General features: G+C 39.4%; 1 protein-coding gene across 6 annotated transcripts in view; it reads left to right on the top strand.

Moving 5' to 3' along the window:
- The window catches only part of SESTD1 (SEC14 and spectrin domain containing 1), a 97,968-nt gene extending 74,047 nt beyond the window's left edge, over window positions 1-23,921 (top strand). For all 6 annotated transcript variants that reach the window (XM_039495684.1, XM_039495687.1, XM_039495682.1 and 3 more), the window contains 9 exons: window positions 147-269; window positions 5,584-5,778; window positions 6,766-6,880; window positions 9,362-9,521; window positions 12,321-12,402; window positions 13,114-13,236; window positions 13,996-14,187; window positions 16,667-16,788; window positions 23,188-23,921. In XM_039495684.1, coding sequence (XP_039351618.1) covers window positions 147-269; window positions 5,584-5,778; window positions 6,766-6,880; window positions 9,362-9,521; window positions 12,321-12,402; window positions 13,114-13,236; window positions 13,996-14,187; window positions 16,667-16,788; window positions 23,188-23,317 — 1,242 coding nt within the window. In that variant the 3' untranslated portion in view covers window positions 23,318-23,921. The remainder of the gene's footprint in view (window positions 1-146; window positions 270-5,583; window positions 5,779-6,765; window positions 6,881-9,361; window positions 9,522-12,320; window positions 12,403-13,113; window positions 13,237-13,995; window positions 14,188-16,666; window positions 16,789-23,187) is intronic.
- The last annotated feature ends 2,384 nt before the right edge of the window (window positions 23,922-26,305 follow it).

The raw sequence follows: 26,305 nt of genomic DNA on the forward strand, positions 1-26,305 counted from the left end.
TATCTAACTTTTTACCGAATTTGTGGTTATATTAATTTGAAGTGAAAAGTACATAGAATTTTTAATAGCATGAGTGGAATTGTTTTACAGCTCGTTGAGAATATTTGATTTATTTGTTGTCATCTAAACTATTATTTTATTAACAGGTAGTGAATTGGCTTGAAGGACCTGGATCAGAACAACTACGAACCCAGTGGGGGATAGGTGATTCAATTAGAGCCTCACAAGCTTTGCAACAGAAACATGAAGAGATTGAGAGTCAACACAGTGTGAGCTATTCCCCCACCCCCTTCCCCAAGTTACAACATGATTATGAGTACATATAATTAATTGTGAACAATGTGGCCCAGTGACAGATTCTTAGGAATTTGAGTAGGCAGTGATTTATCAGGTATAAAGAGGAGTATCTGCACTGTTTTAATTACCCCCTATGTCCTTTAGATACAGATTTTTATGGTTTCCAGTGTAGATAATAAAATCTAATTATATGCTTTTTGTCTGTGTGTAATTCATGTTGATGTTTTAAAAGACTCCATGACAATTTGTACTTTCAGTAAAAGTGAAATAAAAACAGGGAGAGAGAGCCTGAAAAAATTATATTTTTGAATGTTGTTTATGATAAGATCTGTGCTGCTCTGGTAAATGAGATGTTTAAACTTGGAGCTTATTTGGCTAGAACCTACCACTGTCAGTTTATCACTGAACGTGGATTTCAGTTAACAAGATGTGAAATACAATTTAGTTTGAAATAAAATTTGACAGCTTATTTCTAACTTTGCTGACCAAATACTATACAGTAACTCCGCACGTAGTCATCCCAGTTAACGTTGTTTTGTTACGTTGCTGATCAATTAGAGGATATGCTTGTTTAAAGTTGCTCAGTGCTCCCTTATAACGTTGTTTGGCAGCTGCCTGCTTTATCCACTGCTTGCAGGAAGAGCAGCCCATTGGAGCTAGCTGGTGGGGACTTGGAACCAGGGTGGATCAGCAGCCCCGCATCAGCTCCCCTATGTTCCCTGTTCAGCAACTGCCCAGCAGGCTATCAATTGCTGAGCAGTTCAGCTGTCCCTCCCTCACTGCCGTGTGCTGCTCCTGCCCTGTGCCTTGGAGCTGCTCCCGGGAGCCTCCCGCTTGCTGTGCACGGGGAGAAAGAAGAGTTCTGGTGTCAGGGTGTCTCCCTCCCCTGCTCCTGCCCCCGCACTCCTGTATCTCATCTCCACAGAGCGTGGGGGCGGGGGGTGGAGACGGGACAACAGGGCTCTGGACAGAGGGATCTTGCTGGTAGCAGCTGCTGTCTCAACTTGCTGATCTACTTTAAAAGGCAACATACTTAGGGTGGGGTCAGTGTACTTAAAGGGGCAATGCACGTCTCTCTATCTCACACACACGCTGTGTCTCTGTCTCTCTCTGGCATGCTATATCCCCTCCCTCCATTTGTGCTGCCTTGTAGAGTGTTAGGCTACATTAACAACTACGTGTTAACCCTTGAGGGTTCACTGAGTGTAGTTCATCATTTATCAATAAGGCATTCCCTGGGAAATATCCCACCCTCTGATTTCAGCACCTCAACCAAGCTTCACAATCATCATTGCTGTGTACAGTATTCAATTGTTTAAAACTTATAGTGTGTGTGTGTATATGTGTGTGTGTGTATGTATGTTTGTGTGTGTGTATATATATATATATATATATATATATATATATATATTATATATAAAATTGGATTTGCTTAACATCATTTCGCTTAAAGTAGCATTTTTAGGAACATAACTACAACGTTAAGCGAGGAGTCACTGTACTACTTTTCACTATTAATCTGTTTACAAATACCTTTTGCAGACCTTTAGAAATAGAAATATCCTCTCTATACCAACTGATTTATTGTTAGAGATTTGATTACTCAGTATTCAGCCAGGGGAGGCTGCCTACTGTTTTGTTCTTTCTCTGTTGAACTAAGCTCCCTAAGTCACCTACTCTGAAAAGTGACAATGTGTAAATGGCATTTTCTTACCCAACGTCTCTGATCGTTTGTGTATGGAGGAGGGGTCCGCAATCTTCGGCACACATGGCCCATCACGGTAATCCGCTGGCGGGCCGCGAGACATTTTGTTTACGTTGACCATCCACAGGCACAGCCACCCCACGGCTCCCAGTGGCCGTGGTTCACTGTTCCCAGCCAATGGGAGCTGCGGGAAGCAACGTGGGCCAAAGGGATGTGCTGGCCGCCGCTTCCTGCAGCTCCCATTGGCCTGGAGCGGCAAACCGCAGCCACTGGGAGCCACGGTCAGCCAAACTTGCGGATGCGGCAGGTAAACAAACCAGCCTGGCCCGCCAGGGGCTTTCCCTGAACAAGTGGGAGACCAGCTTTGAGAACCACTGCTCTAGCTATTTCTTCTCTCATTTCTGAAGACAAACGGCGTGCGTGTCTGATCTTATCTCCTCTCCACTGCTCTTTCCCTCTCCAACTCCCCCTGCGTTACTTTAGAAACGTCTTCTATTTATTATTGACTGTGTTGCTCTCATGTTGCTTTAGTTTCTGGAATGCTTCTATTTGTTTTTAATATTCTATGTGAATCCAGTCTTGAAAAAGAACTGCTTTAGATTTCTAAGTAATAAGCAATTTGTGACCTATTTCATAGTGTCTCTGCATGTCTAATATACTTGAGCTCACTGTCTTTAGTCAGATTTCTGCCTTTTCTTCATGGTCATGACCTGTGAGAGTCTGGTCAATTTGGGTTTAGAGCTGGTCATTTGAATTAAACAGTCTTGATTAAGTGCTTTGCGGGTCTTGTTATTGAAATATTCAACAGTGTACCTGTAGCTTTAATTCTGTTAGATATTGGCAGCTTTTGCTACAATTGACCATTTTGCCTTGTTTATTGAGCAATGACAAAATAAAGCATTAATCACTAAATCAGGTATTTCATTAATACAACCAATAGGTGGCACTATTCTCTTATGTTCAAACTAAGTAGGACGTTTGAAGGTCATCTTCTCAGTAGACCAAAATAACAAAGATGTTTAGCAGCCATATTTGGTATTACAAGTTTATAACGACATCAGATTAACATTGGATTTCTTATCTTGATATATGAAGTAGGCTTTCATTCTCCGTGAATTCTCCATCATTTGGAATGTTTTTCTTACCTAAAGCTGTATATTATGGTTTCAACAATATAAAGGTATATATGGCAACACTTTGGAGACACCTTCTCTCATGTAATGAAGAAACTTTAGAATAACCTGTTTCTATATTTTGCTGCCCCATTTTATTTTAAAGATATTTACTTTACTCTGCCTAAAATATTTTTCTAATTACATTTCTAAGTTTATTGCTAGCAGTAGTAATATTGCTGAAAGCAATATCATTTGACTCAAAGGCAGTCTTTTAATAATGGTTTAACGTCATGCTAGAGCCTTATCATTGTTCCTGTAGCATACCATGAATACCTTAATAATAATTAAATAATGGTTTATGTTTAGACAGTGGAATGTTTATGCTGTGTAAGCGACTATTAATGGGAATGTGCAGTATATGCCAATAGGCAGGTTGGGTTTAGAGTTTGTGACAATGGACCTCCCCTTACCTTCAAGTAGATATCAGTAGGATCAGAAATACATACTTTTTGTAAAACTTGCAACTATATTTGAATTGATATAGGGCAGAGTGGGTTGATTTTTAAATCACCAATTTTAATCACAATTTAAATCAACAAGCAGGAAACCTTGATTTAAATAATTGATTTCAATTGTGTTTTCATTTATACTTTTAGTTTTTCTAAAGAGATGTTGATTCTCATTAGTTGCTAACCATTAAAACATGTTGATTCGCAGCTAAATGTATCCTTTACACTACATTTTGGTGCTTCTTTTTGCTAACAGGGAGGATACGCTATCTATGCACATTTATTTAAGCAGTTATATACTTAAATTTATTCAGTCATAACTTTTACATTTTTTAATTTGATTGGAAAATGGCAAATGAGGCATTTCTTATTTACTAGATGAAGATTAATTATTTTGCTTGTGATTTTTTTGTGAACTTCTGGTTGGGTGGTAATTCAAATTCAGTTACAAATGCACACAACCTGTATTTTATATATATTTTTATTAGATAAAACTACCTTAAAAGTGATGGATACATAAGAGGGGAGAAAAAGTTTATCAAAACATGTTTTGCATTTCAAGCTAATTGATGTATTAAACAAAGGAAGTGTTATTGGTAGTTAATTGACTGAACTGTTTGTTTCTGGTTACTTCAAGATTTTAGAACTAACAGATCTCACCCTCTCACACCTAGTTTTTATTTATAGGCTACCTCAACACTAGAAGCTAGGGTTATGATTCCCAGCTTACATAGAAATAATCGTGCTAGCTCACATGGAGATAGCATGCTAAAAGAAGTAGTGTAGCTGTGGCAGCATGGGCAGTGGTGAGCGAAGGCACATGTTAGCCATCCCGAGTATCTAGTTGGGTTTGAACTTGGAGTAGCTAGCCTATGCCGTCACATTCCTCTGTCAGTGCTACTGTGGTGACTATTTTAAACATGATAGTTCGAGAGTTAGCACATGTATGTCTACTTGAGCCAGGAGTCACATCTCTAGGTCCAAGTTTAGACGTAGCCATCGGCTGGAAAAGGAAAACAAGCTTTTCGTGCTTTTTCAAATCCCAATTAGTTTCTTAACTAGGAATAAACAGAAATGAAATAAGTATTCTCTCTGCATCTGCAGCAGAGACTCCTGCTGTCAGAAGCTGGTTTGAGACAAGCTTTAGAAATACACAGCTCTTCTTGAGGTCTCGGAAAGATACTGAGGGAGTTACAGCTAAATACAAGGTCAAACAGATAATTTTTGCATTTGTAGTTAGCACATATTTTAAGGTACTACTTATGCAAAACTTATCTATTCAACCTTCTATTTAGCTGTGACACAGTCAATACCTTTTCCGGACCTCAAGAAGAGCTCTGAGTAGCTCAAAAGCTTATCTTTCTCACCAACAGAAGTTGGTCCAATAAAAGATATTATCTCACCCACGTGGTCTCTCTAATATGCTGGGACTGACATGACTACTACAACAATACTGCATAAAAGCTGGTTTATCACTTCAACAAACTCTGGTTCTAGGTGCTTAGCCAGTGACTTCTACCAGTTCAGTTTGACTTTCTTGGTAACAACAAACAAGTACAGCTTAATATTATTTTTTATTTTAATAGATTTTAAGTAGTTTAAATCTTAAAATAGGTTGTCAATTTCATATTTAATTTTACATACAGATATACTTTAAAAAAATAAATATATTTAAATTTTAAAAAATCAGATTATTTATTTGTCCATTTTCAAATCATCGATTTTTATCCACCCTGATACAGGATGTGAAATGCTTCTTGTCATGTAAATTTTCAAATGCTGCATAAACCAAAATTTAACTGCTCCTGTAGCTGAAAGATTCAAAATAAACTGTCCCATAAAGAACAATATAATAAAATACTCAATACATTCAAATGCATGTCATTTAAAAATAAATAGATTTATTTTGGTGTTACTTTAAAGCTTTAATCATGTGGTTCTTGCTCTTTTTTTATAGGAGTGGTTCGCCGTATATGTGGAGCTTAATCAGCAGATTGCAGCACTGCTAAATGCTGGGGATGAGGAGGACCTGGTAGAGTTGAAAGCACTACAGCAACAGTTGAGCGATGTCTGTTATCGGCAGGCCAGTCAGCTGGAATTTAGGCAAAATCTGTTACAAGCAGCACTTGAATTCCATGGTGTTGCCCAAGATGTAAGCTTGGTTTTAAGTGTTTACAGGCTTTCTTGCCAATACAGTGTTGACATAGTATTATTGAAGTTCAGTATCTTGTACAAGGTGTATTGAGAAAACAAAGTAACTTCTGTGAAAAATGCAAAGTCTTCATTTATTGGTAGCCTGATTGAAATATTATTGTTAAGGCTGAGGCCTTCTGATTTGTAAGAGGAATGTGTATTGTAACACTAGACTAGGGATCGGCAACCTTTGGCACGCGGTTCGCCATACCAGGCCAATGAGGTGGCGGGAAGCGGCACGGGCTGAGGGATGTGCTGGCCACTGCTTCCCGCAGCCGCCATTGCCCTGAAATGGCAAACCGCAGCCAGTGGGAGCCACAATTGGCCGAACCTGCGGATGCTGCAGGTAAACAAACCAGCCTGGCCTGTTTGGGCTGTGTGCCAAAGGTTACCAATCCCTGCACTAGACATTCTTGCATTTCTGTGATATTTAAGTTGTAAAATAAATCATAAGAGATTCAGCTAACTTCTCTTTACTTATAGTTTTTGGCTGGCCGGTTCTATTGCATGGGGTAGAATGTTCTCAGAGTTTCTCTGTAAGATATTTTTCAAGCTGTTATTTGTCTGAAGTGGATTTTATCACCGGACATAGTGTTTGTTCTTTAAAGCCCAGTTGCTCGTATTAGGTGATGATTTCAGCTTTCATTTAAAAAATACGTTTCTAGCCTTTATGGATGTGGAGAAAACTTGATGTAAGTGACCCTAAAAGCTCAGAAACCAGAAGGCAAAGAAAAAGAACCCAAAATTTGGTTGGTTTTTTAATCTCATTATTTTAAAACTAATCTCATAATTTCGGGGAGCCTGACTCATGATTCTGGAGCGCTTGGGCTTGGCAATACTGAGAGTGTTTATATGTCTTTTAAGTATTAATTGCAACTGTAATGATTTCATTACAAAGAATGGTTACATATCCGATCTAAGGTTTGTCTTTATCCCTCTATTTCAGTTGTCTCAGCAGTTAGATGGCTTATTAGGGATGTTGTGTGTAGATGTAGCACCAGCCGATGGAGCATCAATTCAGCAAACTTTAAAACTGCTTGAAGAGAAGCTGAAAAGTGTTGGTAAGCAGAAAATTGCTTAAATACAGAAATATAAATTATACTGGATCAAGTACGTGAAAGGGACAAATGCTGAGGACAATTTTTTCCATTTTTATTTAATATATTAAACTAGTTTTCCTCTTGCTCAGTTCTTCCTTTACACTCTTTCACCCCTTTCTTATATATAGTAAGATCACCTCTCCCCTAGCTGTAAAACCTGCATTCTCTACTGCATATTTATCCCATATTTGTTTGTGCCGTGTTCTGTGACTAGTTTATATGAAAAATGGTAAAAGTAATATGCACAAACATGAAATATATTGTTACAATACAGTAACTCCTCACTTAACATTGTAGTTATGTTCCTGAAAAATGTGACTTTAAGCGAAACAATGTTAAGCAAATCTGATTTCCCCATAAGAATTAATTTAAATAGGGGGGTTAGGTTCCAGGGAGATTTTTTTCTCACACACTCACTATAAGTTGTAAACAATTTAATACTGTACACAGCAATGATGATTGTGAAGCTTGGTTGAGATGGTGAAGTCAGAGGGTAGCAGATGGTGGGATATTTCCCAGGGAATGCCTTACTGATAAATGATGAACTAGCACTCAGCTGAGCCCTCAAGGGTTAACACGTTGTTAACGTAGCCTCCCGCTCTACAAGGCAGCACAAATGGGGCGGGTGGGGGGGACAGCATGGCAAACAGACACATACACCTTGTGTGTGTGTGAGAGAGATGTGCATTGCCCCTATAAGTACACTTACCGCACTCTAAGTACATTGCCTTTTTAAGTAGATCAGCAAGTTGACAGCAGCTGCTGCCAGCAACCTCCCTCTGTGCTGAGCCCTGTTCCCCCCCACCCCCCCAGGCTCTATGGAGATGAGGTAAGCAGGGGGGAAAGGGGACTCCCTGACATTACTCGTCTCTCCCTCCCCCTCCACCCCGCACAGCAAGCAGGAAGCTCCCAGGAGCAGCTCCAAGGCAGAGGGCAGGTGCAGCACATGACAGTGTGGGGAGGGACAGCTGAACTGCTGGCAATTGATAGCCTGCTGGGCGGCTGTCGCACAGGGAACTTAGGGGAGCGGGGAGCTTATGGGGGGCGGCCAGTCCACCCTGGTTCCAAGCCCCCATCAGCTAGCTGCAATGGGCTGCTCTTCCTGCAAGCAGTGGACAAAGCAGGCAGCTGCCAAACAACATTATAAGGGAGCATTGCACAACTTTAAACGAGCATGTTCTCTAATTGATCAGCAACATAACGAAACAATGTTAACCGGGACAACTTTAAGTGAGGAGTTACTGTATTTACATTTAGCCACAAACCTAGAGTTTGAACCTTGGATTGCACCTCTCTTTCCCCAAGCCTGGTTGGAGCATAGGAATATTGCAAAAATTATATCCTGATCTCCCTGGAGGAAGATGAACCTCCTGTTCCCAAACAGTGAATCCTTTATGAATTATCTAACCTCTAAAGGGAGTTATGTTCTGCCTACCCAGCCCTAGCTAGGATGCTTGCAATGATAAGACTTGTAATTAATTTTTTTTACAGGCTCTAAATGCCATATTATAAGGGAAAGGGCAGTATGTAGGAAGAGAGATTGTGGAATGAAAAGATATATTAAAATTGAAATAGCTGAAGTAATTAAATTTGAAAAGTTATTGCACATGTGCAGTAATTTATATTATGTATACCTCAAACCATACACTATATTAAAATGGAACACAATTAATATGCTGTACTGTAAATTTAACAACGTACTTTAAGGGCAAGCACTGAAGGATTCTTCATACTACACTATCCAAAACTTTGTCAACCATGTAAAATGTATTTTAAAATCATAGCCTGCATGTTCTTTGTATGACAGACATTCACTGTCTCTGATAATGATAGACCTATTAGAAATAAATATGTATGCTTAAGATTGTATGCACTAATTACCTATATATGCTAAAACAGTTATAGCTTACTGTTAAATCTCAGCCATTTCCTTGAAACACATTTATTTATTTCATGGTCCAGCAGGTAAAAAAATAACAAATCCATTTTCCCTAGCACTGTGTAAATATTATAGAATGCTGCGTCTAATTGATGCTCTCAGGTCAATATGTTTCAATACAACCAAAATGTAAAGTTGTACATCTAGGAACAAAGAATGCCAGCCGTACATACAAATATGCTGGATTCCATCCTGGGATCAGTGATGCTGAAAAAGAGTTGGAGATCATGGTGGATAATCAGCTGAACATGAGCTCCCATTGTGAGGCTGTGGCCAAAAGGACTAATGCGATCCTTGGATGTATTAAGAGGGGAATATCGAGTAGGAGTATGATGGTTATATTACCTCTATAATTGGCACTGGTGCTACTGCTCCTGGAATACTGTGTCCAGTACTGGTGTCCACACTTCAAGAAGGATGTTGAAAAATTGGAGAGGGTTCAAAGAATGGAGAAAACTAACCGGATTTAACAAACAAAATATTTTCATCTATTTTGTTTTTAGACTTAGGCCTGCAAGGTTTGCGTGAAAAAGGCCAAGGTCTTCTTGACCAGATATCTAACCAGGCATCCTGGGCCTATGGAAAAGATGTAACCATAGAAAACAAAGAAAATGTGGACCACATCCAGGGAGTGATGGAAGATATGCAACTTAGAAAACAACGGTAATAATAGCACTTCGAGTGGTTATGATGATTTTTACATATTAAGAACTCACTTTAAAAAAAAAAAAACCAAAACTGATACTATTTTAAATCAGACCCTCATTTATATGGGACTCAGCCACGGGATGATGGTGAAATCCTAATTTATGCAGTTGCAATCTGGGTGACTTAAATCTCACATTCCATTTAAACAAGAGAGAAGTTTTATTTTCTTCTTCCCCTGGAACTGTTGTTGTGGCACACTCTTAAACCCAAAGATGGCTACATTTCAGGGCTGGATGGTGGGTGTGGGTGGGAGGTGAGAGGGTAGTACATAAGGCCTTGTGCTCCCTTCGGTTCTTATACTTAGATGTCAAAAACGTAGATTACTCAAAAATTGTGACATGGGGACAGTGTATGATCTCCTCTTGTAGGCACTACCAGACGCTCTGAGGCAATAACATATTCTCCACTTAGAACATATGCAGTTGCGGGGGAAGGGGACAGGACAGCCACAATGGGATGGAAGCTAGGGAGCAGCAGGTATGTGGTATGCCCTTATGAAAGCACACCATAACTCATGCAGTCATTTAAGTATTACCTCTTCCTCCCAGATTTAAACGTCTGAGGGGAGGCCTCAGTTCACTAGAGTATCCCTGCTTGGGAGTTCACTTAGGCATCTACTTAAAATTAAACAACTGGTTAAGTCCCACTGGTTTAAATTTAAAGGTAACCAAGTGCTTAAAAGCTGTCCTGCATAGGGTGTGCGTAAGTATCTTCCTGAATTGGGGCCTTATTATGTTAAAGACAATTATTTTCCCAATATTTCTTTTCCACCAATCTGATTGTTGTAGTTGCCATAGGGGTGTTGCATAATCCCCAGTTGGAGAGGAGGTAGTCGGTGTGATCGCAGGTGTGTAAGATGAAGAGGGGTTGGTCCACGAGAAAACCTTTCTGTTAAGATGTGAGCCCCATTGATAAAGTTTGAAGACCATCTGTCCTAAACTTTTCTTCGGGAAGGATCTTTCACCTGATAAATCCATTCAGCTTTGTAGGTCTGTTGAAGGACAGCAGCTGTTCTCAAGTGCAAGATTTTTTCGTTACCTTTTACATAAATGTATTTTGAAAGTGACTTAAATGTGTAGCCCCCTAACATTTTCTCATCTTATCAAGAAGTCCTAGGTGTCTTATAGCTGCTCTAACCAAAGCAATCTTTGAGGCTTTTTGTTTGTTTTAAATTCCAATTGACAAATGACATCCTTTGTATACTAATATGGCACATGGTTTTGTTAAAATAATTGAAACTTGGATCATCAGAACTAAATAAAATCCACACTTTTCCTTACCATTACTATTGTGGTTTCTACCAAACAGAGAAAAGAAGTTTGGACAGTTAGAATTCTACCTAATTTGCACAACTTATACTAGATAAAAGGAAATGCCCAAGGACTAATCTTTGAAAATATTCATCTCACCACGAAAGCACATTTTTCTGGCTCAAGTACATCAGCTTCCATAACAAGAATGCCTCATCTGTAATATTACTGACATTTTTTTCCCAGAGAAAGAACAATATGGTTAGGAGCTGAATGTGAATTTTCTCCCCTCTGATGGATATGCACAAAGGAATTTGTATGACTAAAAGTCCTTTAGTTAGCCTGAATACAAATCAGGTTCAAAGTAAAATCAGACAAGGCATTAGTTTTTAATTTATTTTCCCACTTGAATTGCAAGATTTGTTTGCAGTAGATAATTGTAAATAGTTTTAAGATTCCTGGTGGGTCCAAACCATGTGTGAGTAACACAATAAGAATGGTAAAATATTGGCTACTAAGCCTATCCAATGTTTCATAAATTTTTTGAATGTTTATTTCTAGGGATATTTTGGCCAGATCACTAAAATTCTTGGACTCTAAAAGTCATGTTTTCTCACACTCTTACAATAGCTGCTGCTCAGTGTAAGCATTGCAGCACTGCAAGGCACACTTAACAAAGCTCAAAATTTTAATATGTTGCAGGGCTCATGCAAATTACACAGCCTGTTTGAAAAACACACGTGTGCATGTGCATATCCTGTCACTTACAAAGCTAACTGTTGCTATCATGATTAACTATTTGTTACTGAGCTATGTAGGATTCTGATTCTCCCTCTGTATTCAACTAAATATCTTTTAAATTCAGAGGGAGAAGTCATTATTTAGATTTATGAATTATAATATTGAGCTCTGAAGGTTGACAGGAAAGTGCTTCCAATATTTTCATATCATGACTGTAGAAAATGAATTAATTATATCATGAGTTTAGTTTTAGCTATCTTCTTTCTGCATTAATTTTATATCAATTACATTTTGAATGATTTCCGACAAGTTACAACAAAGAAAATCATCCAAACTAATCTTAAAAGTCTTCATGGTTCTTGTTTATGATGATTAATTTATCTTGTAACCTTTTAAATAGTAGTTGGCTAAAAATGATGGAGTGGGGAAATGCAGATGAATTTTAGACATTCTCCAGTTTTATTCATCAAGATGTCTTGAAGGCGATGGCTGTTGACAAATCAGTGTTTTTTAGTGCTCAGCTGCATTTACTGCATGTTTCTTTGGAATGCATTGCAAAATCCAATAATGTGTGCACCAGGCTAGTGGCGCAATAATGCGTAATTACCTTTTTCATGAAAACTGACTTCTTGATTATATAGGTTTAAAAAATGCATAAATTAAGATACCATAGCTCTCGTTCCCAGGGTATATTTAGTGTGCTGAATGGTTACTCTTTCTGTGATGTTATTTCAGTTATTCCTAAATGTTTGGGTTTCCTCAGGTGTGAGGACATGGTAGATGTGCGACGGCTAAAGATGCTTCAGATGGTACAGTTATTTAAATGTGAAGAAGATGCTGCTCAGGTAAGGGCTGGCTATAGAACTTCACAGTTCTGCTATGTTCAGACATGTTTGTTGGTTGAACTGTGTGAAATATTCCTTAAATGTGTATTGAATAAACATGATTGTGCTTTTGTGATGGCATGATGCTTCCAGATATTGAGGGCTTGTATAACATGGCTACCGTATAGCTCTTCACTCAGGCTGCGTCTTGGTACTAAATGCAAACTTTTTTCTATGATACATCTAATTTAATTAGCAGTCTTGATTATGAAATTTGACTGTTATGTGATTTATGTAATCATATGTCAGGTTTTATCTTAATCTAAATTTAAAATGCATGAATTACAACTCTCTTTTTTTAAAAATGTAATAATAAAATCATTCATTTTAATACAAGACCCATACAGGAACCATCAAACCACTTCTGCAAATATTATGCTAACAAATGCTTTTTTCAATTTTAAAGTATATTTCTCTTTTGATTCTTTTAAATTTAGTCTTTTATTTTGTTTTTAATTACTTCATAGTATTCACAAAGAGTAAAAGGTTATAGCAATGAATAAAAATAACAGATTAGAAGTGGGGGAACACTGATTTAGTTGAGACCTTTTCTGATTTTTTAAATGCAAAGTGATATTTCAGATTTAAATTTGGCTTGGTGTACTTGATGATTTTCTTTTTAATCAGCTTTAAAGCCAGTTTTTATTCTTTTAATTTTCTTCTCTTTTTAAGGCAGTAGAATGGTTAAGTGAACTGCTGGATGCTCTGCTTAAGACCCACATCAGATTGGGAGATGATTCTCAAGAAACCAAAGTTTTGTTGGAAAAGCATAGAAAGTTTTTTGATGTTGCACAGGTGAGTGGTGGATTATCTTCATTCTAGAAACTCACTTTTTGCATAGCTACAGGCAGCTTTTAGCTGTACTTGGTGTAAATTTGGGGAACAGTAGTAGAGTTTCCACTGTTAACTGTTTTCATACTTTGCATCCATGCTTGCATAGGGAAATACTGATAACCAAAATCAGTGATTAGATTTAGAAAGATTTTAAAGCTGCAGTACCCATATTGGTTCTGGCAGTCTTATGACCTTCATAGGTTCTGATGGAAACAGGAAATGCAACGCATAAAAGAAGTTTGGTGTTGATAAAAATGGGAGATGTCTGAGATGGTTTTCCTAATGAATTCTGAAGTGATTGCAACTAATGCAGCAAAAATATGGGCCAGCCATCTGGCATATTGGTACAGATATGCATTACAGTGCGAGAGATGTGGGTTTCATGTCTGTTTCCAGGATATAGGTAACTGGAGATTGAGGAACTACATTGTATCTCAAAAGCAACTGTCACATTGATGCAGAGACTCCTGATAGGCATTACAAAAACAAACAAACAAACAAAAAACAACACAGAAATATAGCCATCTACTTAATGAACTAATTATTATTCACATATAATTTGTAGATGATGTATTTTACTGGACTAGATCAGTGCAAACATGCTTTGTGGAATTACATCTAAGAGAATTCATCTCTTGCTGGTTTCTCTGTATTGTTACACATTGTCTACTCTGAAGCTGAATTTTACATGTACCGGTACTCTCTTTTTTTCTTTGCCAGAGTACTTATGATTATGGAAGACAGTTACTACAGGCTACAGTTGTACTGTGCCAGTCTCTGCGATGCACTTCTAGGTCCTCGGGAGACACACTTCCGAGACTAAACAGAGTATGGAAACAGTTTACAATAACTTCTGAAGAGAGAGTACACAGGTTGGAAATGGCTATTGCATTTCATTCAAATGCTGAAAAGGTGAGGGGTTTTTTTAGGAAGAAAAACTAGTTCTATTTTAGTTGAAATAAACATGTAAATTAAATCCTGCTGTGTATTTATTGGACTACAATCAAATTCTGCTTATTTTGCTTTCTACATTTTTTTAAACAAAATTAAATAGCATTTTCTATATTAAAATATATTTTATAGTTCAGCTCTTTGAAATGTAAAATAAATCCCATAAAACTGTCATTAATGTAAATCATTGTCTCTTCCATTTGATTATCATAGTCACTTAGCTTTAGATTACTTACAATTCGAACATATTGACCCAAGAGGACTGTATAATCAACAGTAATACCTAAGAGAGAAAGGACAGTCTTTGTGGCTAAGGCACTGGACTAGGAGCCAGAGCAACTTGGTTCACTTCCTGGCTCTGCTGACTTTTCGTAGGGGCGGGGGGGTTATTGTTAGGAGTACTCTGTGCTCAGTGGTTTGAGCATTGGCCTGCTAAACCCAGGGTTGTGAGTTCGATCCCTGAGGGATCCACCTAGGGATCTGGGGCAAAATCAGTATTTGGTCCTGCTAGTGAAGGCAAGGGGCTGGACTCAATGACCTTTCAGGGTCCCTTCCAGTTCTAGGAGATAGGTATATCTCCATATATTATTATAAATTCTTAATCATAAAAGTAAGTGTCCCACTACTGTCCCACAACTACTATTAGTTGTGGTCACAGAGAAGAGCACGTGTAGCCTGTCATAATGTTGTGAGGAAGAACTGCCCTTGCATTAGCTACTGCAGGACTAGTTGGGGGCACTCAAATGCACAAGTTCCAGAAAATGTTAGTTTGTGATTTAAGGAAAAGGCAAATTAATTCTTCAGAACATACAGGTTATGATGATTTGGGGAATATGGGTTGTTGGTACTGTACCATACTGCAAATGCATGAATGTACATTATTGCTTTTATACAACTGTTTTTAGAAAAAGAATTTATGGCAAGGATCTTAGTCTATTTATCTCCAATGCACACATCACCATGGTATATGATAGTCAATATAGGACACAGTGAATGCATAAATTCAAATTGATTTTATTGAAGCATAGTCCTGTTGTAGAGTTAATCCATATATTCCTGACTTCCAATTTTTTTTCTTAGTTAGAAATCATTTTGGATTTAAGGGTATTGGGAGGCTCAGGAGATTGATAATAGGCTACCAAGTCTTGTGGCTATGCTATCAATTCAGGGCAAATCTAGGTCAGTAGTGTCTGAAAGCTATTCAAATCTGATAAATGGTAAGAGTTGGTAAATAAAGTGACTGTCTCAGTCCAGCTCTTAATGTAGACTTGTCCATATCACAAAAACTATTTCATAATTGAAAATAATTAACTGACACATTTGTAGGCAGCTTAAGTAGAAAGAAGTGAATGGATATGCAGAGAGAATTAGTTTCTCACCCATAAAGGCAGATAGTCTTCCTACAACTATGTTGTGATACATTGGTGGGACAGTGTGAAGAACCTTGCACAGCTATTGCCCATACTCTTCACCAATTCAATTGATAAATCAGCACTTCAACATTGCCAGTCTGTGGCAGACCTTTTACAAGCACCACTTTTGCTCAAAGTTTACCAGAAGAGGAAAAGAATGACTTTAGATTTAGATGAAAATATAGTGAAGTACTGACACTAAGTCCAGATCCAGTGTAGCAATTTGTATGGTCCTATCTTTTAACCCGGGGTCAGCAACCTTTCAGAAGTGGTGTGCTGAGTCTTCATTTATTCAGTCTAATTTAAGGTTTCGCGTTCCGGTAATACATTGTAACATTTTTAGAAGGTCTCTCCCTATAAGTCTATAATATATAACTAAACTATTGTTGTATGTAAAGTAAATAAGGTTTTCAAAATGTTTAAGAAGCTTCATTTAAAATTAAATTAAAATGCAGAGCCCCCCAGACCGGTGGCCAGGACCCAGGCAGTGAGAGTGCCACTGAAAATCAGCTCACGTGCTGCTTTTGGCACACGTGCCATAGGTTGCCTACCCCTGTTTTAACCCTCTCACACTTGTTGACCTTTGCACTAGTGTGTAGTGTCTGAAAAACTGGTTGGAGTTCTCAGGAATAATTTGAGTGGCTCTTTTATTATTCATGTGCTTGTATTTCAAATCGCTACTTAGCTTGTTGGCTGATACGGGGTTATTTTTGTATGCATTTGAATTAGTTGTTGGAATACCTGGGGGTGAGTTGTGGTTTTATTTTATTTATTTATTTATTTATGTATTTGGAGCTACTTAACAGTAATATAAAATGTGTTGGCACATAGTGCAGCAACCCAGACTATCTTGTGAACGTGGGTTAATCATTTGTTTTAGATTTTCTGAGTGTACTTTGATTGTTACAGATTGGTTTTATATAAATGTGTACATGAAGATGCATTAACTATGCTGGTTAATGTCTGCAGAAGCTTGATACTGTCCAGTCTCTCTCTTTCGTTTTACTTTTTCATATTGTTTGTTACAGATTTTGCAAGAATTTCCAGAGCAGCCGGAAGCCGTTAATGAAATGGAGCAATTTGATGAAATTGAAGCAGTTGGAAAATCACTGTTGGACAGATTAACAGTGCCTGTAGTTTATCCTGATGGGTATGAAACATGTTATTATAATACTTTCTCAATATGCTTTTGTTACACTTTGGCAGTGGTATGATATGCAGAGGTGATTAGAACATTTAGTGTTGAAATTGTTCATATTTATAAATAATCTGAAAAGCAGGGTGTACAGTGAGGTGGCAAAATTTGCAGATGATACAACTGTTTTGAGTAATTTTGTATCCAAAGCAGGTTACAGTGTTACAAAGGGATCTCAATGAACTGGGTAACTGTGCAACAAAATGGCAGATGAAATTCAGCGTAAAAGTGCAAAGTAATGCTGTCAAAGGTCTCACCCCCACTTGGAACTGTTGGGCTCCAATGTGGGGACCTGACTTGGTTTCCCTCTAAACTAAAATCCTAGTTTAGATCTAGTAAGCTGCCACCACTCAATCATTAAATGTGGATTGAGACACAGTCCTTCCCCAAAATCCTAGGGGATTCCAAGAGCCCCAAATCCATGGAGTTCTTACACCCAGGAGAACAAAACAACACCCCTGCTTCCTCCCTCCCTTTCCTAAGAGAGACAGGATCTAACTACAGAGGGATACCTCCCCTTCTCTTTCCCTGAGAATCCACCCAAGGAAAGACCAACAAGTCCTTAATAGAAGAAAATACAGAATCTCTATGAGCCCAAGCTGGACACTCATAGGGTATAACCTTATCAATCTCTGGAGAGAATTCCCCCTCCCCCCTTTCTCAGTCAAAGCAATATCAGCAAACAGGAATAAAGCATTTCCTTTAGCAAACACACAATTGCAAATGTAGAAAACAAATCATAAGACTAATTCGCCTTCCTAATTAATACTCACTATTAATTAGTAGAAACTACTCCAGGAGAACTTGGAGACATGACTGTCCTCTCTTAGATTCAAAAAGAGAACTAACAAAGAACACAGACAAAGGCTTCCCTCCACAGAGATTTGAAATTATCTCGTCTCTGATTGGTCCTTTGGTCAGGTGGTCACCAGGTACTGCATGTTAACCCTTTACAGGTAAAACAGACTTTAACCCTTAGCTATCTGTTTATGACAAATGCACATAATGCAAAGTAATTGCAACTACAGATAAAAATTATGGGGTTTCAGTTAGCTGTTATTACTCAAGAAAGACATCTTAGAATCATCATGAATAGATATCTGTGGCGGGCCTGCCACTGCACTGCCCCTTTGTGGCAGGGGTGAGATGTGGTCCCTTGCCACCCACTTGGGGGGGATCCGCTGCAACACGCTGAGTGTCAGTGCGGCTCTAACGCCGTTTGCCTCTAAAGTCCCCCTGGGTCATTTCTTACCAGAGATGCCAGGTTCTCCACTTTGGGGGTGGGGGTGGTCCTCCAGTCTGTTACCCAAACGGAGGACGTCACAGGAGGGGATCAGGGTGGGTCCAGGCTTGGCTGGCCTCCGGATCTGGCACGCAGGCTGTCCCTCCTCAGGAGCTGGCAGCATGTCTCCTTCCCCTCCGGCATTCAGCCCAGACCGAGCAGCTCTGCAGGCTTTTATACCTGTTCTCCAGTTGGAGCATGCCCAGCAGAGCTTCTGGGGCATGGCTTCCTCTGCTAGGAAGGAAGGGTTAACCCCTGCGGTACCAGTGCAGGGCCGTTCTGCCCCATCACGCACCTTTCCCCTTAAAACAGCCACTGGGGCCAGCTGACCCTTAACCATTTCCTCCCCCTCCTCTTCCCCGACTCAGGAAAAGAAGTCTGCATTCCCATGGGCCTTCCCTGGCCAGTGTAACATGTGGAAGAAGTAGGGTTGAGGGGACAGGTACCACCGCATGATTCGTCATGCTATTAATCCATCTGAGGGGTGCATGATCAGTCACCAAGGAGAAGGGGTTCCCTAATAGGTAGTACTTCAGTGCCTCAACCACCCATTTTATCACAAGGGCCTCCCGCTCTATGGTGGAATACTGGGTTTCTCGGGGGAACAGCATTGACATCCAGCCATCTCTGGCCCTCTCTTGTCGGGGCCACGGTAGGGGCTTGGCCTCCTTCAGCTATCTCGGGATTCTCCGAGGGCCCATACAGGTGGCCGTCGGACACTGGTTGGCCTAGTAATCCAGGCCTTTCGGCCCGTGCCCCACCCTTTCCTCGCGGGCTGGGTACCCCACTCTCTCAGGAGGTCAGAATCACTGGGTAAGCTAACTAGCTGGGGTGGCCCCGAAGACAGCACCCTCCTTGTTGAGCAGCTTCAAACTGCACCCAGACGGTGGGGTAGGACTTCACGTCCCTATGGATACACTGCAGGCATATGGGGATCCTGGTGGGCTCTACCAGCCCCACCTGGATATCTGTCTGGCTACATCCTGAGTCCACCAAGGCCATGGTAGATGTCCCGTCCACTCTCACTGGTACAATGATCTTACCAGGCTCCCACTTCCGGGCACGTTGACCAGCAGCCCAAACCTGCCTATAATTACAATCCATGTATGGGCACTCCCTCCAGAAATGCCCTATCTGTCCACACTCGTAACACCGGTCCACTTTCCTTCTCTGGGTGGGGTTATCTGGGGGGCGCTCTGCCTTCCCGACGGGTCCTCTTGGCTCTGCACAAGGTTCGCCCTGGTTGGGTCCCTTGCACTGCAGGTTGGTGGGGTCCCCGATGACTGGGCATACAAATGGGGTCTCCCCCCCTCCACCTTGCATGCCCTCCATGCCGGGGTTGGGTTCCGTTCACCTGAGTTTCCCAATTTGGAGCCAGTCTTCCCCTCTCCCTCCGCTGCCAGGTAATCCTCCATTATGGGAGGTCCCTTCAGCAAGGGTCTTTGGGCAGTGCCGCTGCACCCACTCCTTCCCCCCCGGTAGGAGGGGTCTGTAACTGCTCTAGGGCCACGGTCTCCACTATTCGAACACTCGTGCAGTGTTCTGGTTCTAGCCACCTCCAGCAGAGGTCCTGGATTTGCTGTGTCACGGCTCGTGGTCGGGCCCCCGGTGCATACCACTCTCAGCGGAGTCGCTGGCGGTAAGTCTCTGGTTTGATGCCCATTTGGTCCCGGATGGCTGCCTTGACCTTAGAGTAGTCCAGTGCCTCTTGCAGATCGAGGTTGTGATATGCAGATTGCACTGGGCCCGTTAAGTAAGGGGCTAAGATAATGGGCCATTGGACAGCAGTTGCAACCTGCTCGAAAGTCACGAGAAAGGCCTTGGGGTCATCCCCAGGCCCCATCTTGGTTAGGTGCACTGGTAGCCCTCCGAGGCTGTCACCCAATGAAATTAATAGGCAGGAGGTTTAAAACAAACAAAAGAAAGTACTCCTTCACACAATGCACAGTAAACCTACGAAAGTCATTGCCATGGGATGATGTTTATGACCACCAAAAGTATAACTGGGTTCAAAAAAGAATGTTCTTGGCGGATAGGTCCATCAATGGCTATTAGCCAAGATGGTCAGGGACACAATGCCATGTTCTGGGTGTCCCTAAACTTCCAACTGCCAAAAGCTGGGACTGGATGACAGCTGATGGATCACTCAAAATTGCCCTGGTTTGTTCATTCCCTCTGAAGTATCTGGCACCAGCCACTGTCAGAAGACAGGATACTGGCTAGATGGACTGGTATGACCCAGGATGGCTGTTCTTATGTGCTTAAATGCCAATGTAATGAACTACTATCAGGATTTTTTTCTCTGGAGTAGAAAAGGGGGTGGTTCCACTCCATAGCTAGCCAATGGGGAAAAAAAATCAGCAATAGAAATAGTCTGCCCATTGCTTTCAGCTGTATTCTTTATTTCCATTCACTCCATCCGTAGTGACTAGGATTGCATACAAGGCACTCATACTTTGAACTACAGGCTTTGGAGCTTGAGTGAGATGTTCTCCCTCTGAGAAGTGTTGCTGAGTAAGCAGGTAGCCACATTCTGCACTAACAGAAGTTTTCAGATTGTCTTCAGGTGCAGCTCCAATTAAACACTGCTGCAATAGAAATACAGAAAAACATGCTTGGTTCTTGCTTATGTAGGGCCTGGCTCTTCCCAGTGAGCTCACTGTCTATCTTTCGCAAACACTTAAAATTCACCAATAAATTCTTTTTTAAACATGTCTTAATTTCTTTGTCATTGAAATTTCCATTTCACATACTGAAAACAAGTTATCTGAAACAAGACCCAGTTGCTGGTCAGTCAGGGTTTTCCTCTAGGGGTGATTGTAACCAGAAATCAAAACAAATAAGCATAGGCAAAATAAAGTACTGGAAACTTCCCCTCAGTTATACACAAAGTCTTTTCCCTAAGACCTCTGGGCCCTTGGTGGTTGTGATTATGTGTAAAGTTTCAACCTTTGGGGCCACCTTAAAAAATGGGTGAAGGTCCCAAGCAGTCATTTCCTCCTCCTTATTGCTCTCCAGGCAACCAGCCCAAAGACCAAACTTATCCCAGGCTCTGAAATGCTGGCAGGCTGAGGTATTACTCCTTCATTTCATGTGGGTGGAGGTGGGGCAGTTCACCACTGCTGCTCGTTGTATTTTAAAATGTTGCTCATGCCTTCTGACTCCTTACACTTAGCTATCAGAATGATGGAAGGTGCATTTCCAATGCAAATATTTATTCATAAATGAATTGATGCTTTTGATGCCTGCCATCATTCTTGCAAATAGAAACTTATTCCTCTGAATGTTTACAAATACTGGCAAAGCCAGTCTGAGTGTTTTATTTGTGGGAATATTTATCTATACTTTTTTCTAAAATTAATCCTAGCTAGTATCAGTTATTCTTATATTGCTCATTGGGTTAAGACCCATTTCGCTAGAAGAAATACTACCTCTTAGGCCAAATCCAATGCTTACCTAGAATGGGTTTGCACAACTGCTGTGTGCTCTTCCATATATACATTATAGAGTAGACAAGCATGCTTTTTGAAGAACTGCTCTGATTTCTGTTCCTGAGAAGCAATCTTACCCTTTGGTTAGAGCAATTGCTGTGTGGTTTGTATCTTGTTAAAGAGACTTCGTCCATTTCCGGGATGGGATATCTTTCTTACATGGAAATGGTGTTTTTCTGATTAAACTGGGTCCATCTCTAATGCCTCACATGTAGTTTTGCGTGGTTATAGTGGTGTTAGTATTTTTTTTAATAGTCCCTTCTCTGAAATGTCACCTCTTTTTAAGGACAGTCAGGTTTTTTGTTGTGCTTTGCACTTTTCTGGATAAATTACTGTAAGGGACATTTGTCAACTTAAAAATCATACAATTTGTCTGAACAGTTTTTATCTTCTCTTCTTACCTGCAACACCACTGGTTGCTGAGGTTGAAAGAGATGAGAGGAACAAATATTTTTCTCAATTTTTTCAGCTTACTTGGTGCATTTGACATTTTTTGTATAGTCAGCTTCACTCTTCCTGGTATAGTTGTCAGTAAAGTATTTCTTCTATAGGTCTTTTCCATGGCAAGAGGGGAGGAAAAAACCATTTTTTTGAGAGAGCAAGGGACTATGGTTGAAAAACCACAAGAATTGACAGATAGACATGGGCAAGTGTACTACCTGAAACCACTTTTAACTCATTTTTTTAAAGTTCATTAGATTTCAAGTTGACAGTGTCCCTGTATGATTGAGTGTGCCATCCCTTTCTTTAACCAATTTCACTCTAACCTCTCCTCTATTTCCTAGCTTGTAAGTACTGTCTATTTTTTCCTACAAGTGCTTAGCTTTCATGGTTAGGGAAGGTAACAGCAGTCCCAGGACAACCAGTAATGGTGCTGCAATGTCATTGATCACTTGTATCTGTTGCTATATGATGAAATCAAAATCCCATTAGTTAGACAATGACTTTGTCAATCAGAGAAGTAGTATTTTAGCATAATCTAAATTAATTAAATGGACAGTTTTTTCTTTTTTTGCAGCTATAAGGAGATATGTCATGTATTTGTGAACGTTGTTGATGTATTATGAATTTGTACAGCACATTTTGGGTGTTACTGCAGTAAAAATAACCTTGTTACTGTGTTGTAATATTTATTAAAGAAACATTTGCCTTGCTGACTATTCGAACATTAAAAAAGCCGATAACAATTACACATTTTTTGAAAAATGAATTTGGTACTCAGAAGTGCCAGATTGTTCTGTTCTGTAGCTGCAGGATGCCCAAATGTAGCACAGGGAGTGGCAAAGCAAACTTACGTTGACCTGCTGACAGGCTTCATAGCTGTTCTGAAGGGACTGCTTTGGTGAATGAAAGGACAGCTCAGTCTCCCTATTCATGCTGTCCTGAGTTTATTTTCTGATCAGTCATAACAAAATTACAATTTAGGGTCTGCTCTTAAGCCCACTGAAGTTGGCGTTTAAAATTACAAGCAGAAAAGAACCTATATTTCTATGCTGTTGGAAGTTTTCAGGAGTTTTTGTATTCGCATGAGAATTCTAATGCTGTTTTACCTTTCTTTGTTTGTGGGTGTTTGTTTTTTAGTACTGAGCAGTACTTTGGGAGCCCAAGTGACATGGCTTCTACAGCAGAACACATTAGAGAGAAGATGAAGCTACTTAGCCTGAAAAAGCAGCAGCTGAGACAACCAGAAGCCACTACCCCAGAGAGCTAATAAACTGGACCCTTATCTACCAGCTCATAATAAGACTTCAGTTTGTAACCCAGCATGTCGTCTGAATATTACAGCATTTGACATAATGCATTTCATAGCCATTATAAAAGCCTCATCTTTTTCAAAGTAAACATTGCTCCTCAACATGGTAACACTGTACATCTGCCAAGCCATAATTATTTAACATGCTATGAAACCATAGATTCCAAGTATCTTATCAAAAAGAACTGTAAACCTTGCACTGAAAAATTGCTGTAAAGCTTTACCCTGACCTGTCAGTTGCTTCTTAGTTAAACAGCTGACATAAGCTTTGAATGGTGCTAATCAGAATGTAGAAATTCCACATATGAAACAGTAGCTCTCTTTACCCCCCAGTGATGTAGTATTTTTAGGCTGTAGGTAAGCTACCTGTTTGTGTAGACAGTGGTGACCCTATAATTTTAATTTGTAATACTTTAAAAATGACCATTTCTGTTGTGCCAATATGCAACCTGCCCATCAAATCTTTGATATATCAGATTCATTAAACAGATGTTTTCCTATTTGTATTGATATGTATTAAAAGCTGATTGTGCTTAATAAAAACCATCTTTTAAAAATCTGATACAAATTGGTTGTTATGATTTATCTTCCCAAATGTGAATACTCTGTTTGTTACATACTCAAAGTTGGTAAAACCACATTTTTACAAAGTCTGTATCATTCTTCTTAAGGGTCACATTATGGTACCCTTACTCACTGAGTAGTGCCTTTCTTTAGGAGTAGCTCCACTGACATCAGTGGAACACTCCTGGAGCGACCTAGGAGGGTATTACAATCTCACCCTCAATGACTGATTTATTTATTTTTTTAAAAACCAGGAAAAGTCAGCAGTGCACAATAGCAAACTGTTATGTGCACAAGACAGAGGACAAAACATTAACAAGGACGTCCATATAAATTCTGTTGTTGTTCATGGTTGGTAGGTGTTTTCTTTGTTTCATTTAAGATCTCTTGACACCTATAATGGGAGAGGATAGTCTATGCCCTTTGAATTGAGGATGTTGAGCAGTGTTGACTCCAGATGCCTTCACTATTACTTCTCAGCGGTTGAAGATTTTCATTTCATTAGAAGTGGTAGATACGAAATTCCCAAACAGTCTAAAACGCTTAATTTTGTTTAGTGGAGAAGCACCTTTTCTGTGACTGGCTCCATCTAGTGTTGAAACTGAGAAGTGCAACAGAGTTGAGTGGTCTAAAACCACAGGGATTGTAATAAAACAAGATTTATTAAGAATAGGAAATCAGATTAAAAAAATAAACTCTATGCATAATTTGGCTAGCCTTTCACCCTGCAAAAATTAATCCAGATACATACCATTCATGTACATACAGGAAAGTAAAGTCTCACATTTCCAGAGCATGTATCCTTTCTCCCATCTGATCCTTTTTAAAAACAGCATGTCAAAAAGTCAGCTTGTACTTTTAGGTGTCCTGTGTCATCTCTCCCACTTTCTTGACTCATACCACTGATGTACTTTTTTGGATTTCTTTGATGTACCTGTTTTCAAAGTGTGCGTTTGTAGAGAGGGGAGCATTAGGCTGCCTTATGTTTTTTTCACCAAATAAATTTATCGTTGCAATGTTTGGATTGACTACACAATCAGTTTCCCAGGGGGAGCAGAGATGAAGGGGGAGAAGGGCAGTGTTCCATAAATCTTTCATAACTTAAAAAGTTCCTTGAAAGTTAGGTATATTCACACAATAGTTGTTTAAGTTCATCATCACTTAAAAAAAGCCTACTCAGTGAGCTTTCTGCCTTCCTTCTAGATTAAGCCCATGATTTCTCATGTTAGTAATGGTCCTGGCTAGAAGCTTCAAACTAAATCTATCTTGTCTGCTTTTGAGGAGATGGTTCACTTTTTCCTTTATCAGAGGAGTAGCCGTGTTAGTCTGGATCTGTAAAAGCAGCAAAGAGTCTTGTGGCACCTTATAGACTAACAGACGTTTTGGAGCATGAGCTTTCGTGGGTGAATACCCACTTCGTCGGATGCACTTTTTCCTTGTAATTCTCTAAACTTTATTTTGCTCTATATCAAATGTGAGTTAATGATAAAGAGCAACTTATGAAGGAAACCAATTTAAATTTCAAATTTGGAGGGGTTTCTAAATAGTAAATATATATTTCTTTAAAAAGCTTTTTTTAAAAAAACACTTTATATTCTTTAAAAGAAACGGATCCTCAGTGTAACTTGTTTACTAATTATTAGTCACTTTCAACTTTGTCAAATAATTACCTTCACTCCATGAAGAAGTTATCTAAAAATTGGGGCTTTTTTAAATTACTGTTTTCAAAGTGAGCTGTTTACATCTAGTTCAATTTGTGAATAAATAAATAGTGATTTCTCATTACAGCAAATGGCAAATCATGTCTCAGAGTACTTTGGCAAGAAATACAGAATCTTTTACAGTACACTAATATATAATGTACTACTGCATCTAACTTATTTTTACATTATATTTACGTAATTTTATTTTAAAATAAGGTTTACAGTACTTTATAGTATAAATGCTCATTTTAAAGGTTTATTTAATATTACAGTAACCAGTTTTAAGTTAGGTTGAATTGTTTGATTCTAAGCAATGAGAATGTGGTTGTTATGTTCTGTTTAATTTTTGGGATAAGAGAACTTTACTTGGGAAGAGCAAACAGAATGAACGGTATTTAACACAAGACGCAAACATGAAATTAAATCGAGCCATTAATAAGCACAAAGTCTCCACTTTCACAAAAGTTGTTTATAAGTCTTATTTGTTGAAGACAATAAATAAGGGGCTGCAGCATAAAATCCTGGGAGAATGCTAGTGTTCAAAACAATACACGTACTCGTTATAAACTAAGGCTATTTGCATATTTTTGTTCTACTTGATGGCTCAATAACATACTCTAATACAGAGCAGTCTTAAAAACCCTGTGGTGCGTCCAGCCTGACTGCAATGCTGTTTATG

This window comes from Mauremys reevesii, linkage group 11 (genome assembly GCF_016161935.1).
Source record: "Mauremys reevesii isolate NIE-2019 linkage group 11, ASM1616193v1, whole genome shotgun sequence".
NCBI lineage: Eukaryota > Metazoa > Chordata > Testudines > Geoemydidae > Mauremys > Mauremys reevesii.